Here is a 15,188-nt window from a genome sequence, read left to right as displayed (position 1 = left end):
CCACCCTTCTTCTTTGATTTTTCTTGAGGTGAAGCTCAGTGGTAAGCTAGGTTGTGGATTTGCAAGGGATTAGCAAGATCAAATCTGAGATTGAGGTAAGTTCTTGAGGTTTTCGGTTTTAGGGTTTTGCTGGTTTTGAACTGTGTTTTTGAGCTAAATGGATGGGGTTTTTGGGGAAAACAGGTCAAGGTTGTGAAGGTACAAGCCAAGGAGGTCTAGGGTTCAGTTCAAGGTCGAAATTCCACCCACGGTATGATTTCTAAGACCCTATCCTTGTTGTTTAATTGATTTTCTGGTTTATGAGGTTCATTGGGTTAGAATTTGAGTTGAGGGTTGCTTGAGCTTGGGATTGAGTTCTTGGGGTGCTTGGGATGAGTGTGTGGTGTATATATGTTTGTTTTTGGGCTTGGGAAAGAGTTGGACAAGTTTGGGTTCGAAATGGGGGAAGAAAATCGCAAGATGCGATTTTTGGTTTTGGTCTGCTGCAACTAGCGCTACAGCGCTAGGCAGGGGGCGCTGTAGCGCTAGCCCCTGTCTGGTGTGGCTGGTTCTGCTTGTAGCGCTACAGCGCTACCTTTTGAGCGCTGTAGCGCTGCACTGTTCACAGAGGGGATTTTTGGGCTTTTGTGAAGGGATTTTGACCTAGGGTTCGGGGCTCGATTTCGCCACTTTGTTTTGGGGATCTAGGACTTCCCGGGGGCTTGGGATTAGTCCCGAGACTAGGTTTTGGATTTGAGGATTGGTGATGACTTTGACTTGTGGATTTTGCTTAGGTAAGCGCTAGGGCTCGGGTAGGATCGTGCTCAAGGAGTCCGGTTGATCAAGGCTACTGAATCTAAAGGTAAGAAAACCGTAACACCCGAGTTTAGGGCATGGCCCCACTGTGTGATGGCTGGGCACGGCCCTAGCTTGTATTGTGTGCATATGTGTAATCTTAGATAAACTATTGTATGTTTGAATGGTTATTTCATAATGTATGATATGTGTGATTGTAATTGAATGAACGGCAAGGCCGAGAGCGGCAAGGGCCGGGTACGGCAGTGGGGCCGGAAGCAACGCTCAGCACATGGGATGCTAAAGCGAGGGTGGGACCCAAGGGATACATGAGTTATCCTACGGTAATGACCGAGACCCCAAGCTTTGGTAAGGCCTCTGGGGCGACATGGCCGTGCTTGTTTAAATTGATGATTTTCTTATTTATCAGTGAATTATGCCAGCGATATTATTTGCATATGTTATGTGCTATTTGGGTCTTCTTGCTGGGCTTCGGCTCACGGGTGCTCCGTGTGGCAGGTAAAAGCAAGGAGTCAGTCAACCGGCCATGAGTATGGAGAGCGTGGGGGCGGCGCGTACATGTTCGGCCTGCCCGACTGCTTTGGTTGGGGGCATTTTGTATATGGTTGTATTAAATCATTCTTTTGATAACTGATCAAGTGTAAACCTATTTTTGAGTTGTAAATACTTTGTAAACCTTATTTTGGGATCCCAGATGTTTTATATTTAACGTTTTAATGAAGTTAAACATTTTCAAAGAGTACAGCCTTAAATTCTGATTTATCCACACTTTTGGTTTTAGAAACCACTTAGAGTCAGTCAAAAGCACAATTTCTAATTTAAACTCACTAAGTAACGGCTCTAAGGTAGTAGGGCGTTACATTTATAGTCTCAATTAAATTCTAATTAAAAAGTAATAAAAAATCTGAAAACAATGTTGCAAGCCGCGGCCTAGAACAAAATCTGTGCATAAATTGGTCACTCAGGCAGCGGCCTGAAAAAACTGAGCAGCGACCTGTCTGGAAAAAAAAAATTCTGAAACTCCAATTCCATTTAAAGTGTCGCGGCCTGAGTTTTATGAGCCGCGACCTACCTTTAATTTCTTCAATTCTTGATCTTAGATAGCTTGTATGTTGCCGTCACTTCAACAATTCAATCCTGAAAGCTTGGAATACTCCTAAAACTTTATTTTAACTACACTTGCCATCAAAATGTCAGATTTATCATCATAAAATGCAATGTAGAAAATATGTTGTAGAATCACGAAACTAAGTTAAAACTATTAAAATGCTATCATAACACCATCCAAGCATAGAAAAACTTAACAAATATTAATACAAAAATGACCTTATCAAATTCCCCCACACTTGAATATTGCTAGTCCCTTAGCAAAACACTAAAATAACAAAATTAAAAAAAAAAAAAAAAAACTAATCTAGACTCACTAAACAAAGGTCTTGTCAAAAGCTTGAATGTCTCTGAGAATCACACAAAGAAGTAATGCCAAAACAATTCAGATTTTCATACTCTTCAGAATTTCAACTCCATATGTAATTTACCATTTGATTTTCAAAAATAATTTACTAAGCTCTTAATCACAACACCAACTCAAATGCATCAAATTTAATCCATACTTGCCAAATCATTTTCTTTTAAATCAGTCCCAATATACCAAAATGTTTTTCAATGAAAAGCATCCACTCCATAGACATTAACCAACAATTCTCCACTAATATAAACACGCCATGATCAAAAATCAAAAGGTATTTATAGGCTTGTAATGTAAGGCTAAGATTAAGGGTAGTTGAGAAAGATACATTTAAGCTTAAATCACACCATAGCATACATCAATTTCATTCTTTGAACTTGCCCCAAATTTTCCCCATACAATTCAAGAAATCCCTATTTTTTTCTTACTCTTCTTTCCATAATGATCTCACTATTTCCCCCACACTTATTCTTTTGCAAAATTTGCATATAAGAAAATTTTTTTATTTTTATTTTCATTGCAAATCTTTTTTTTTCTTTTCTTTTCTTTTTTTCTTTTCATAATAGTCCAAGGAGAGAAATAGAGATCATACACAAATTACAACCAAACAAATAACCCATAAGTATTTCCTCTTTTTATTTTTTTACAAACCATCCCACAAGATAAAATCATATATATAACCATGGTGCAATGGGATACAATAAAGAAATAATTTTTTTTTTCAATGAGGTATATGGTCAAAAATTTTGGTTCATAGAAGAAAAGTAACAGTCGTCATGGCTCAAACATGGGAAACTAGGGATTATCATATAATAGGTTGGCTTGAACGGCTCAAACGATCCAAAAAAACTGCCTTAATCATCTTCCTAATCATGTGTACTTATGATTTCGCCTCAACCAATTGATTAATGATTTCTAGAGTGGTTGGGACTTCAAATTTTTATTTTTTTTCAACAAGCATAAATCTTTTCCAACACATTTAAGTGGTGAATTCAATCGTGCATAGAGCAAAAAAAAAAACAACATAAACCAAAACAGCAATTCACATAGGAGTCAAGCACACAAATCATACAAAATTCCTCATTGTCTAACATCACTTTAAGCACAATTCAAAGTTTCATCATCGACCAATGCTTTCAACAAGACCAACACAACTGAACTAAAATTAAAGACAGATACTGACAGACACTAAATAAAACAAAAATAACAGAAAGTTAACAAAGACCTGAGAAAACAGAAAATATCCTCCCCCCCCCCCCCCACACACACACTTAAACAGTACATTGTCCTCAATGGACTTAGGAAAATAGAAAATAAAGTGAAAAGAGAAGAAAGAAAAACTCCCTCATAACAAGCTACTCTTCGGGAATATCCATATCTGCAGCGCCAGCAACATCCTCATCATCAGGGGCCTGATATGGCACCGTGGGCATGGGAACCGGTGGTGGGTATGGCTGCAACCAAGTAGGAGCAGGTGGATATCTAGACATATCCACATTCAAACGAGCCTGATCCATCCTATAACAAATATCCTGGTAGCTCGCATATTCTAAAAACCTCTGGTTGTGATCCAGGATATGTTGAGTATTGGCTCGAATATCAAGTCGGCCATAATAAACCTCTTGCTCCAAAGCTTGCAAACATTGTTGAGTGGTTCTCCTACTATCGTTCAGAGGGGGAACAGGCACCGGAATAGAATATTGGCCTTGATCATTAACTTGAACAGTGGTTTTCCCCTTCAATCGATCAAGGGTATTGTGATCAATAATGCGCAATGGATGCACTTTGTCTTCAGACTCATCCCAAGGAACACCTGCCTTCTTACATAACGCAATGATCAATGAGGGAACATAAAATCCATTCGTTACTTGGCTCATACTTCAGCTGATGGAACCATGAATAATTTGCCCCACATTAATTGTTTTGTCAGTGAGAATAGCATAAAGAATAATCGCCTCATGAATATCAATGTGACCAAGCTGGGCTGTCGGCATTAATTTTTCCCCCATAAACCACTGCCAAGCTTTTGTATTGCTATCTAGATAGGCAGCTTTGATGTAGCGAGGAGCCAAATTATTATATAAAGTTCATACAACACCCGGCATTGCAATCTCATCAATAATAGCCTGATGATTAAAATTATCTTTAACCGAACCATATTCATCACGTTGAAAGTGGGGCAGCTCGTAATAGCTATTAATATCAGATGCTTTGAATGACACTTTCACACCTCTCACTTTCACCTTGTAATTTTCATGAGCCACAGCGTTGGCATAAAATTCATGAACAATAGGACCAATGCCAGGTTCAGGATGAGCACACAATTTTTCCCAACCCCGAGACTCAATTTGATGCATGAGGAAAGATTGATCATGATGCATGTGAAGATCAAATCCTCGCTCAGGGACCCATGCCTTGTCATGAGCAATGGCATTCATGTAACTCTCATAGGCCTCGATGGACACAAACCTTTGTGGATCATAGGGAATTGGCGTCGATGAAGAAGCTTGATTCCTATTTGTCTTTGGAGCCATGGCTATCCAAAAATTAGAAAAATGAAAAACAAGAACCCAAAAACACCATTGTTAGTCATTGAAAGATTAAGAGAAAAACACCACAATGGCCAACATTGATCCATACCAAAGTTTAAATGCCCCCAATTCCGGGGTCAAAGTGACACAATGCATCAACTCAACTCCTACATAACAAATTCTAACTCACCCTAAAAACACTCATACACCAACCATATACTCCATTCCTCACAAGTTTTTTATCAAACACATAGAGTGCAGAAAAATACCATTTCCAAAAAAATTATAGACCATGAAGTAAAACTTCCCAAAAATCATAATGTGCATGAATTAATAATCAAAGTAATGCAAGAGACATTGATTACCAAAATAAACAACCACACAAATATTCCCAAAATACACCACATTTCAATTGTTCAATTAACAAAACAAATACTTTTCACAATTTGAAAAAAATTGATCAAAGAAAAACTTACTTGATGAGAGTAATGAATGTGAGTGCAAACCTTCATGGATTATATATATGAAATGTGTAAGAAATGCAGAAAAAAAAATGGGATGTGTGAATTTCGGATTAGTGTGGGGGAATAAAGGTGGAGATGTGTTTATGGAATAATGGAGGAAGAAAGAAAGAAATGGGTAGAATGAATTAGGGTGATGGAAAAAGAAATAAAGAAAACAAGGGAAAATGGAGGAATTGATGTGGGTTTTGTGATGAGAATTATGGGAAAAAGAAGAAAGAAGAATAAGGGTTTCTTGGTGATTTTTAAAAGAATGATGAAATGGAGTTTATAAATTTAAAATGTGCTGAAATCGTAGGCCGCGGCCTAGGAAATGTGTGCCGCGACCTACGAACAAACCTGACGCTGTTTTGTTTTCTTTTTTCTGAAAAACTTCGTGTGCCGCGACCTAGGAAATACGTGCCACGGCCTACATTTCCCTGAAGCTCTTTTCTGGAAAAAGGGTCGCGGCCTAGGAAAGACGTGCCGCGGCCTGCGAAGATATTTTTCTGAAATTTTGTTCGTAGGTCGCGGCCTGCGAAGCCTCTAAAGCATTTTTTGTCTTTTTTCTCGTAAAAGGGTCGTGGCACAGGAAAAATGTGCCGCTGCTTGAGTCCTTTTTTTCAAACTTTTTCAATTTTTTTTTTTTCACTATTTTCACGGTTCGAATTACAGAAATTAAACTAAAATTACCTCAACAAAAACAAAAATAAAAATAATGTTCAATTTAAATAATGAAAATAGACTAATTTACAAAGTAGCTAAGTTTATCGTCGCTAGCTCGACTTAATGCTTCATTCATCAACATATACCAGGTCAATGAGGTGAATCATAGCAGCTTATTCTTTCTCCATTGATTCATAATATGGATTTAATCTCTGACCATTCACCTTGAATGACTATCCGGTACTTGGACTTACAACTTCGACCGGTCCATGAGGAAAAACCTTGGTAACAGTGAACGGACCTAACCAGCGAGACTTCAACTTCCCAGGAAAAAGTTTAAGGCGAGAGTGATACATGAGAACTTTCTGACCTTCCACAAAACTCTTCCAAAGAATATGTTTGTCATGAAAAGCTTTGGTTTTCTCCTTGTAGATTCTCGAGCTCTCATATGCTTCATTGCGTATTTCTTCTAGCTCATGCAATTGAAGCATTCGTTGTTGTCCTACAGCAACCATGTCCATGTTACACTTCTTTACAACCCACCAAGCCTTATGCTCTAGCTCTACCGGTAGATGGCAAGGCTTCCCATACACCAACCGATATGGTGACATACCGATAGGTGTTTTATATGTCGTACGATACGCCCACAAGGCATCATCAAGCCTTGTACTCCAATCTTTCCAGTTTGGATTTACAGTTTTCTCAATAATCAATTTGATTTCATGATTAGAAACCTCCGCTTGCCCATTGGCTTGTGGATGATAAGCAACTGTCACCTTGTGAGTTACACTATAGCGTCGAAACAATGCTTCTATACTCTTGTTACAAAAATGAGTGCCTCGATCACTAAGTATAGCCTTAGGTGTACCAAAACGCACAAAAATATTGGAGCGAATGAAATCCACTACTGTTTTTGAATTATCCGTTCTAGTTGCAATTGCTTCCACCCATTTAGACACGTAGTCCACTGCCAAAAGAATATATTCATAGCCGAAAGAGGATGGGAACTGTCCCATGAAATCCATACCCCAAACATCAAAAATCTCAAGAATTAAAATAGGAGTTTGAGGCATTTGATCCTTGGTCATTATGTTACCAACTCGTTGACAATGATCACATGCCTTACAATAAGCATAAGATTCTTTGAAAATTGCGGGCCAATACAAACCACTGTCAAATATCTTACGAGCTGTCCTCTTAGGTCCAAAGTGTCCACCACAAGAATAAGCATGACAAAAAGCAAGGATGGAATGAAATTTAGATTCAGGTACACACCTTTGAATGATTTGATCTGTACAATGCTTCCAAAGAGAAGGTTCATCTCATATGTAGTGGCGAGCATCATGCTTGATCTTATTCCGTTGTGCTTGTGTGAGATCACTTGGTAACTCCTTTGAAGCAAGGTAGTTTACAATTTCGGCATACCAAGGAATAACTTCTTTCATGGCGAGGAGTTGCTCATCCGGAAATTTTTCTTCTATGGGCAAATTATCTTCGTCCCGAATAAGACGACTCGAGTGGTCCGCCACCATATTCTTAGAACCCTTTTTATCTTTTATCTCCAAATCAAACTCTTGAAGAAGTAGAATCCACCGAATCATCCGAGGCTTGGCTTCTTTCTTTGCCAATAAATAGCGAAGAGCAGCATGGTCGGTATAAACAATCACTTTAGTTCCAATCAAGTATGACTGAAACTTTTCCAAGGCGAAAATGACCGCCAAGAGCTCTTTTTCAGTGGTGGAATAATTAAGTTGAGCATCATTAAGAGTGCGAGAAGCATAGTATATAGCATGAGGAAGCTTGTCAACTCGCTGCCCAAGAACGGCACCCACGGCATAATCACTTGCATCACACATGAGTTCAAAAGGTAGCTCCTAATTCGGTGGCTGAATTATAGGAGTTGTAGTCAAAGACTCTTTTAATAATTTGAAAGCCACTAAACACTTTTCATTAAACTCGAACTTTACATCTTTTTGAAGAAGGTTGCATAGTGGTGTGAAAATTTTAGAGAAATCCTTGATAAATCTCCGATAGAACCCAGCATGCCCAAGGAATGATCTCACTTCTTTCACACTAGTCAAAGATGGTAAAGAATGAATTAAATCAATCTTTGCCTTATCGACCTCTATTCCCTTGACTGAAATCACATGACCCAAAACTATACCTTGGTTTACCATAAAATGGCATTTTTCCCAATTAAGCAAAAGGTTAGTTTCAATACACCGCTGGAGTACCAAAGTGAGATTATGAAGGCAGCGATCAAATGAGTCACCATAAACACTAAAATCATCCATAAGAACCTCAATGATGTTTTCAATATATTATGAAAAAATGCTCATCATACATCGCTGAAAAGTGGCAGGAGCATTACATAACCCAAATGGCATACGTCGGAAAGCGAATGTACCAAAAGGGCATGTGAAGGTTGTCTTCTCTTGATCTTCAGGAGCTATAACAATCTGATTATATCCCGAATAACGGTCAAGAAAACAATAATAAGGATGACCCGCTAACCTCTCAAGCATTTGATCAATGAAAGGTAATGGAAAGTGATCTTTACGGATTGTTGCATTCAACTTTCGGTAGTCTATACAAACTCGCCACCCGGTTTGCATTCTTTTTGGTACCAGCTCATTTTCATCGTTCTTTACCACTGTGATTCCATACTTTTTTGGCACTACCTGAACTGGACTCACCCATTGACTGTCTGAAATTGGGTAAATAATATCCACACTAAGGAGCTTCAATATCTCCTTTTTCACAACCTCCATCATAGGTGGATTTAATCTCCGTTGCACCTCACGTGTTGGTTTAGACCCTTCTTCAAGTAAAATTCGGTGCATGCACATAGAAGGGCTAATCCCCTTAATATCAGCAATAGACCAACCAATGGTTGTTTTATATTCTTGGAGTACTCTCATTAATTTTTCTTCTTGGACTTGGTTAAGATTTCTTGCAATTATAACTGGAAGTATCTCATTCTTCCCCAAGTAAACATATTTGAGATGCTCCGGAAGTGGCTTCAATTCAAGTGTAGGAGCTTGAACAATTGATGGCTTCAATTTCTCATTAGAAATCAGTAAATTAAGAAATGCAACCTTCTTAAAAGTCTTGTCAAAACCACTATTGAGTGTGGTTATGACATCCATGATTTCATGAGAAAAATCTTCATCGGTCAACACAAGATGCTCTCTCAACGCAACCTCCAAACAATCTTCACCATGCAAATCTAAAACTCGTTGAGAAAGCATATCCAACACATCAAGAGAGTAAACAGCATGTACATCACTTGGATACCTCATAGCCTCAAAAATATTAAATCGAATTGTCTCCCCATCAAATTCCATGGTCAATGTACCGTCATGCACATCAATCTTAGTTCTCGCAGTTTTCATGAATGGTCTCCCCAACAAAATTGGAGTGGAGCATGGAATAGATTCATCTTCCATATCAAGAACATAAAAATCAGCCGGAAACACCAATTCATTCACTTGAACTAAAACATCTTCTATTACCCCCTGGGATAAGCATTCGATCTATCAGCAAGTTGAATAATCACCCCTGTTTCTTCAAGTGGACCAAGATTCAATGAAGCATAAATGGAGAATGGCATGACATTGATAGAGGCTCCCAAATCCAACATACAATGCTCAATTCTTTTATTACCAATAGTGCAAGGGATAATAAAAGTACCAGGATCCTTACACTTTGGTGGAAGCTGCTTTTGAAGAACTGCGAAAACATTCTCCCCCACACTAACTTTTTCATTACCCCTCAACTTACGCTTATTAGTGAACAACTCTTTCAAAAACTTGGCATAGCGCAGCACTTGTTTAATAGCATCAAGAAGAGAAATATTCACTTCTACCTTTCGGAATGTATCAAGAATTTCCTTGTCAACCTCTTCCTTTTTAGTCTGCTTGGGAATGGAGGTGGGATGACGAAAGTAAGCTTAGGGTTTAGTTGTGTAGGGGTGATTGGCTGTGAAGGAACATCTTCATTGACTGAACAATCAACTTGTGGGTTGGATGAAAATTTACTAGGCATTGGAGGACTAGGTGGATCATATTGCATCTCGCTTTGCAAAGTTACTGCACTAGCATTCTCCTTGGGATTCATCTCAGGTTGTGAAGGAAATTTATTAGAAAGATGAGCTTCCAACCTGTTATATGATGCTGCTAATTGCCCCATCTGATTCTCCAAAATTTTGATGGAAGCTTGGGTGGTTTGCTGAAACTGAAGAGTATTTGTAGCAATGGCATTGATTAAATCCTCAGTAGAGGGTTTGGCACTTGGTGGTGGAGCAGCTTGCGGTGCTTGTGATGGTCTAGGTACAAAATTATTTTGAGACCGCTGTTGCAAAGTGAAACCAGGTGGTCTCGCAGATGTAGACTGTGGAGCAACTTGTTGTTGATTCCCATAACGAAAATTTGGATGATCATGCCAGCCAGGATTATAAGTTTGTGAAAAGGGTTCATAATACATCTGATGTAATTGACCAGGGAAATTTCCTACAGCATTAACACCCTCAGTTTCTCCCTCAAATAGAGTAGGGTAAGTATCAGTAGCATGCCCCACAACTTGACAGATTCCACATGGCCTCACTTGTTGGCCTAAAGCTAGTTGTTGTACCACTGCAGTTAATTGAGCCAATTGTTGACCCAGCTGATTAGCATTAGAGGTGCTCCCTTCATTAGCTAATTGGGGTAGTGGAATAGAATCTTGGCGAATGCCAAACTGTTGTGAGTTAGCGGCCATATTAGAAATTAAGCTCCTGGCTGCAGCAGGAGTCTTATCAACTAGTGCACCCCCACTGGCTACATCAACCATACTCCTATCCAGTGATTGTAATCCTTCATAAAAGTACTGAATGAGGAGCTGTTCACTTAACTGATGATGAGGGCAACTAGCACACAACCGCTTAAATCTCTCCCAATATTCATACAAAGACTCTCCTGTATATTTCCTTATACCACAGATCTCTTTCCTGATGCTTCCAACTTTAGATGATGGAAAATATCATTCCAGGAACATAGTCTTCATACCATTCCATGTTTCAACAGTACCAGGTGGAAGATAGTACAACCACTCTTTAGCTGCATCCTTTAGGGAGAAAGGAAAAGCTCGCAACTTAATTTGTTCTTCACTCACTGCAATAGGTTTCATACTAGAACAGACAATATGAAACTCCTTCAAATGTTTATTCGGATCCTCACCAGGCAGCCCATGGAAAGAAGTCAATAAGTTGATGAGGCCCGACTTCAGCTCAAAGTTTACATCCAGCGGTGGATATTGGATGCAAAGTGGTTGTTGGTCAAGATTTGGCACTGCCAACTCTTTCAATGTCCTTTGCTGGGCCATCATTCTAAAAGATCAAAATGAATCGTTAGAATCAGATTCGTTTTCAGACAATAATGGTACTCTAATAGGATTGACTTGTGGAGCAAGACGTTGAAAGAGTGGATTATCGGTGATAGTGCTTGAAGAACGAGAAGCTGACGATGACTCAAGATATTGTTTAAGCCAAAATAACCTTTCTTGGGTATTGTCTTCACCAGACATATACACCTAACAATTCCACAGTAAAAACTAATTAGTCACAAATAAGTAAATTGGAATAATAAAGAGAATAAAAATAGTCCCCCGTAACGGCGCCAAAAGTTTGATGGTTGTCGTATACCACAACAAATTTAACAATGATTTTTCTTCCAATACTTCCAATTATTTCAGTATAATAGCAAGCACAAGTCGAACCCACGAGGACTATCGTTCACTTTATTATTCAATAATTCACACTAAAACTTAAAAGGGGATTTTGATTTTTAACTCAAAATTAAATAACATAAACTAGAAAGCAAATAAAGATTGATATTACGATATTAAGAAACATTTAAAGGTTAATCTCCACCCTCAACAATCATTCCTAATCACTAATAACAACTATTATTCCAATTTCTCAATTAAACTATTAACCCCACAGATAACGCTGAAGCAGTCAATTATCCCAATCTCCCTATTATAAGTAATCAAGGCAAAGCGCTCAATAATTAACTATTTTATCTATGAAGCATACAGTCTATTTAACTTAGATAAAGCATTAAGTCCTATGGAAACAAGTTAATCTAGGCAATAAATTAATGAAGCATATAATTCATTTAACCTAGGTTCTATTTTTCATCACAATCAACAATTCTTTTGACATCATTATCAATTACAATTTATCACATACACTTAGAATCCTAAACTATTAGGTGAGTAGTAATTCTAAGATGACAATTGAACAATGTAAAATCTTAATTAGTTGGCCACCTAACAAGAAATCACAAAATTCATAGCATTCAATTAGAAAAATAGAAACAATTTAATATTGAGAGAAATTAAAGAATGATATTCATTATTAACAATCAAGAATTCATGTCTTTGGTTTTGAATTAACCCTTAACCTAAAAAGAACCTACTCCATAATAGTAATCATAATCACAAACATAATTATAATTAAAATTAAAGAGATTAAGGGAAGAAAAGAAACTAGATTGATGAACAAAAGTAATGTAGTCTTCTCTTCAGCCCTTTCTCAATCTTTTTCTCCCCTAAACCGTAATAAAAAAACTCCTCTAAAATTAACCCTAATAATCCTTTATAGTCTCAATTGAATTCTAATTAAAAAGTAATAAAAAATCTTAAAACGACGTCGCAAGCCGAGGCCTGGAAAATGCGAGTCGCGGCCTAGAACAAAATATGTGCATAAATTGGTCACTCAGGCAGCAGCCTGAAAAAACTGAGCAGCGGCCTGTCTGGAAAAAAAATTCTGAAACTCCAATTCCATTTAAAGTGTCGCGGCCTGAGTTTTATGAGTCGCGGCCTACCTTCAATTTCTTCAATTCTTGATCTTAGATAGCTTGTACGTTGCCGCCACTTCAACAATTTAATCCTGAAAGCTTGGAATACTCCTAAAACTTTATTTTAACTACACTTGCCATCAAAATGTTAGATTTATCATCATAAATGCAATGTAGAAAATATGTTGCAGAATCACGAAACTAAGTTAAAACTATTAAAAATGCTATCATAACACCATCCAAGCATAGAAAAACTTAACAAATATTAATACGAAAATGACCTTATCAGTTGTGTTGATGGAATCATGTTAGAAGCTTTGTGATAATTGATTTGTGGAATTAGGATAGTTTTGGATGGTTTTGAGTGAGGTTTGAGAGTCAAAAATGGTGGTTTTTCTGGGTTTGAAGGGGTCGGGTTGCGGCATAGTTCTTGGTGAGTCACAGCCCTCTGAGGTTGATGAATGCTAAGGATGGAGGGCGGGTCGCAGCATGGGGCTTGTAGAGCAGCGGCCCATGTCTGGTTCTTGGCATGGATGGGCTTCTGTTTAGGGGCCATGCCGCGGCATAGGAAGTTTGAGCCGCGGCCCTAAAGGAATTTTGGTTTTTTTGGATTTTAAGCATGGGAATTTAACCTAGAGTGCTCGGGGTCGAATCTACTACTGTGTTTGGTGGAATTAGATGTTCCGAAGACTAGAACCTTATTTAGAAGTCCTTTTATAATTATTAATGGTATCCCTTATCTTGGTTATGACTAGGTATAAGCTAAGGGCTCGAGAAACGGATTGTGCTCAAGAGGCATCTCGCATAACCATTACATTTGGAAACTAAAGGTAAAAGAACTGCACCCGGTTGTGGATTTATAATGGGACTAAGAGTTCCCTGTCTTATATGCTTTATAAAGGGTGGTATTATGCCATGTGAATAGTAGACAAACGGTCTAAGAGTGCTGGAGTTTATATTGGCGCACAGGGCGTGGCTCAGCCACTGGTAATTGAGGACAGCTTATTATTCACTAAGCTCGGTTTAAGCAGAACGGATTCAGTGGGATTAAACAGAGGGTGCGACCTAAGGGCATCGACCCTAATTATCATTTGATTGATTATTATTATTATTGATTGATGAATTTGTTGTGTTGATTAGCTGAGTGTTGGTTTGTTGATTCTCTGGTTATGTCTGTGGATTATATGACCAACGTGGTATGCTAAGTATATGAACATGCTTTAAGAATTATTCAATTATTATCATTGTTTGTACTATAACGTTATGTTTTCTACCTGGGCCTTGGCTCACGGGTGCTACGTGGTGCAGGTAAAGGCAAGGGCAAGCTTGATCAGCCCTGAATCGGAGAACTCTGAGAGCAGAATGTACATGATCAGCTGCTCGACCACCACAGTTAAGGGGAGACAAGAACAGGAGAACCATAAACGTAGAGGGGTTCTCGAAGATTTCTTCACCGATGACAGAATTGACAAGGAAAAATCAGAAGTTCATCTAGTCAGAGAAGTGTGAGAACAGCTTTCAGGAGTTGAAGCGACGGCTTATTTCTGCACCTGTGTTAAGTCTTCCTTCGGAGGAAGGGAAGTTTGTGGTCTACTGTGATGCGTCGAGGTTGGGTTTGGGTTGTGTGCTGATGCAGAATGAGAAAGTTATAGCCTATGCATCTCGACAGCTGAAAGAGTATGAGCAGAGGTATCCGACTCATGATTTGGAGTTAGCGGTAGTGGTGTTTGCACTGAAGGTATGGCGTCATTATCTGTATGGAGAGAAGTGTGAGATATACACCGACCATAAGAGTCTGAAGTATTTCTTCACCCAGAAGGATCTGAATATGAGACAGAGACGTTGGTTGGAGTTGGTTAAGGATTATGATTGTGATATCCTTTATCACCCTGGGAAAGCCAACGTGGTGGCAGATGCATTGAGCCAGAGGGGCCCAGGATAGTTGTATAGTTCTACTCAGATCTCGAGGGAATTGGCTGATGAGATGGTCAGGGCAAAGATAGAACTGGTGGTGGGCCAGTTAGCCAATATCACTTTGCAGTTGACCCTATTAAAGCGGGTCAAGGAGGGTCAGTTGACAGATGTGCAGTTACAGGACAGTAGGCAGCATGCCTTAGCGGGGACAGCTAAGGATTATTCAGTTTCAGAAATAGGTTTGCTCCGATATCAGGGACGGATATGTGTTCCGGCAGATAAGGAGATTAGACGGGAGATATTGGATGAGTCTCACACTACGCCATACTCACTTCATCCGGGTACCACGAAGATGTATCAGGATCTACGAACATTATACTGGTGGCCCGGGATGAAGAAGGATGTAGTTGAGTATGTGTCTAGATGTTTGACATGTCAACAGGTTAAGGCTGAGCATCAGCGACCAGCGGGGTTG

General features: G+C 38.9%; 1 protein-coding gene and 1 non-coding gene across 2 annotated transcripts; one reads left to right on the top strand and one right to left on the bottom strand.

Annotated features, from left to right (window-relative positions):
• Positions 1-9,824: 9,824 nt before the first annotated feature.
• LOC133796197 (uncharacterized) lies at positions 9,825-11,321 on the bottom strand. The gene is made up of 2 exons (XM_062233677.1): positions 11,006-11,321; positions 9,825-10,960 (listed from the first exon to the last, which is right to left on the bottom strand). Exons 1-2 carry the CDS (start codon positions 11,319-11,321, stop codon positions 9,825-9,827), a joined length of 1,452 nt encoding a protein of 483 aa, XP_062089661.1.
• On the top strand, positions 10,849-10,955 carry LOC133799048 (small nucleolar RNA R71). Its single transcript, XR_009876256.1, has one exon. It is a non-coding gene; the product is annotated as a small nucleolar RNA R71 (small nucleolar RNA).
• Positions 11,322-15,188: the final 3,867 nt, after the last annotated feature.

This window comes from Humulus lupulus, chromosome 8 (assembly GCF_963169125.1).
Source record: "Humulus lupulus chromosome 8, drHumLupu1.1, whole genome shotgun sequence".
NCBI classification, from domain to species: domain Eukaryota; kingdom Viridiplantae; phylum Streptophyta; class Magnoliopsida; order Rosales; family Cannabaceae; genus Humulus; species Humulus lupulus.
The sequence above is the reverse complement of the archived record's forward strand: the minus strand, read 5'-3'. Positions and strand labels throughout refer to the sequence as shown.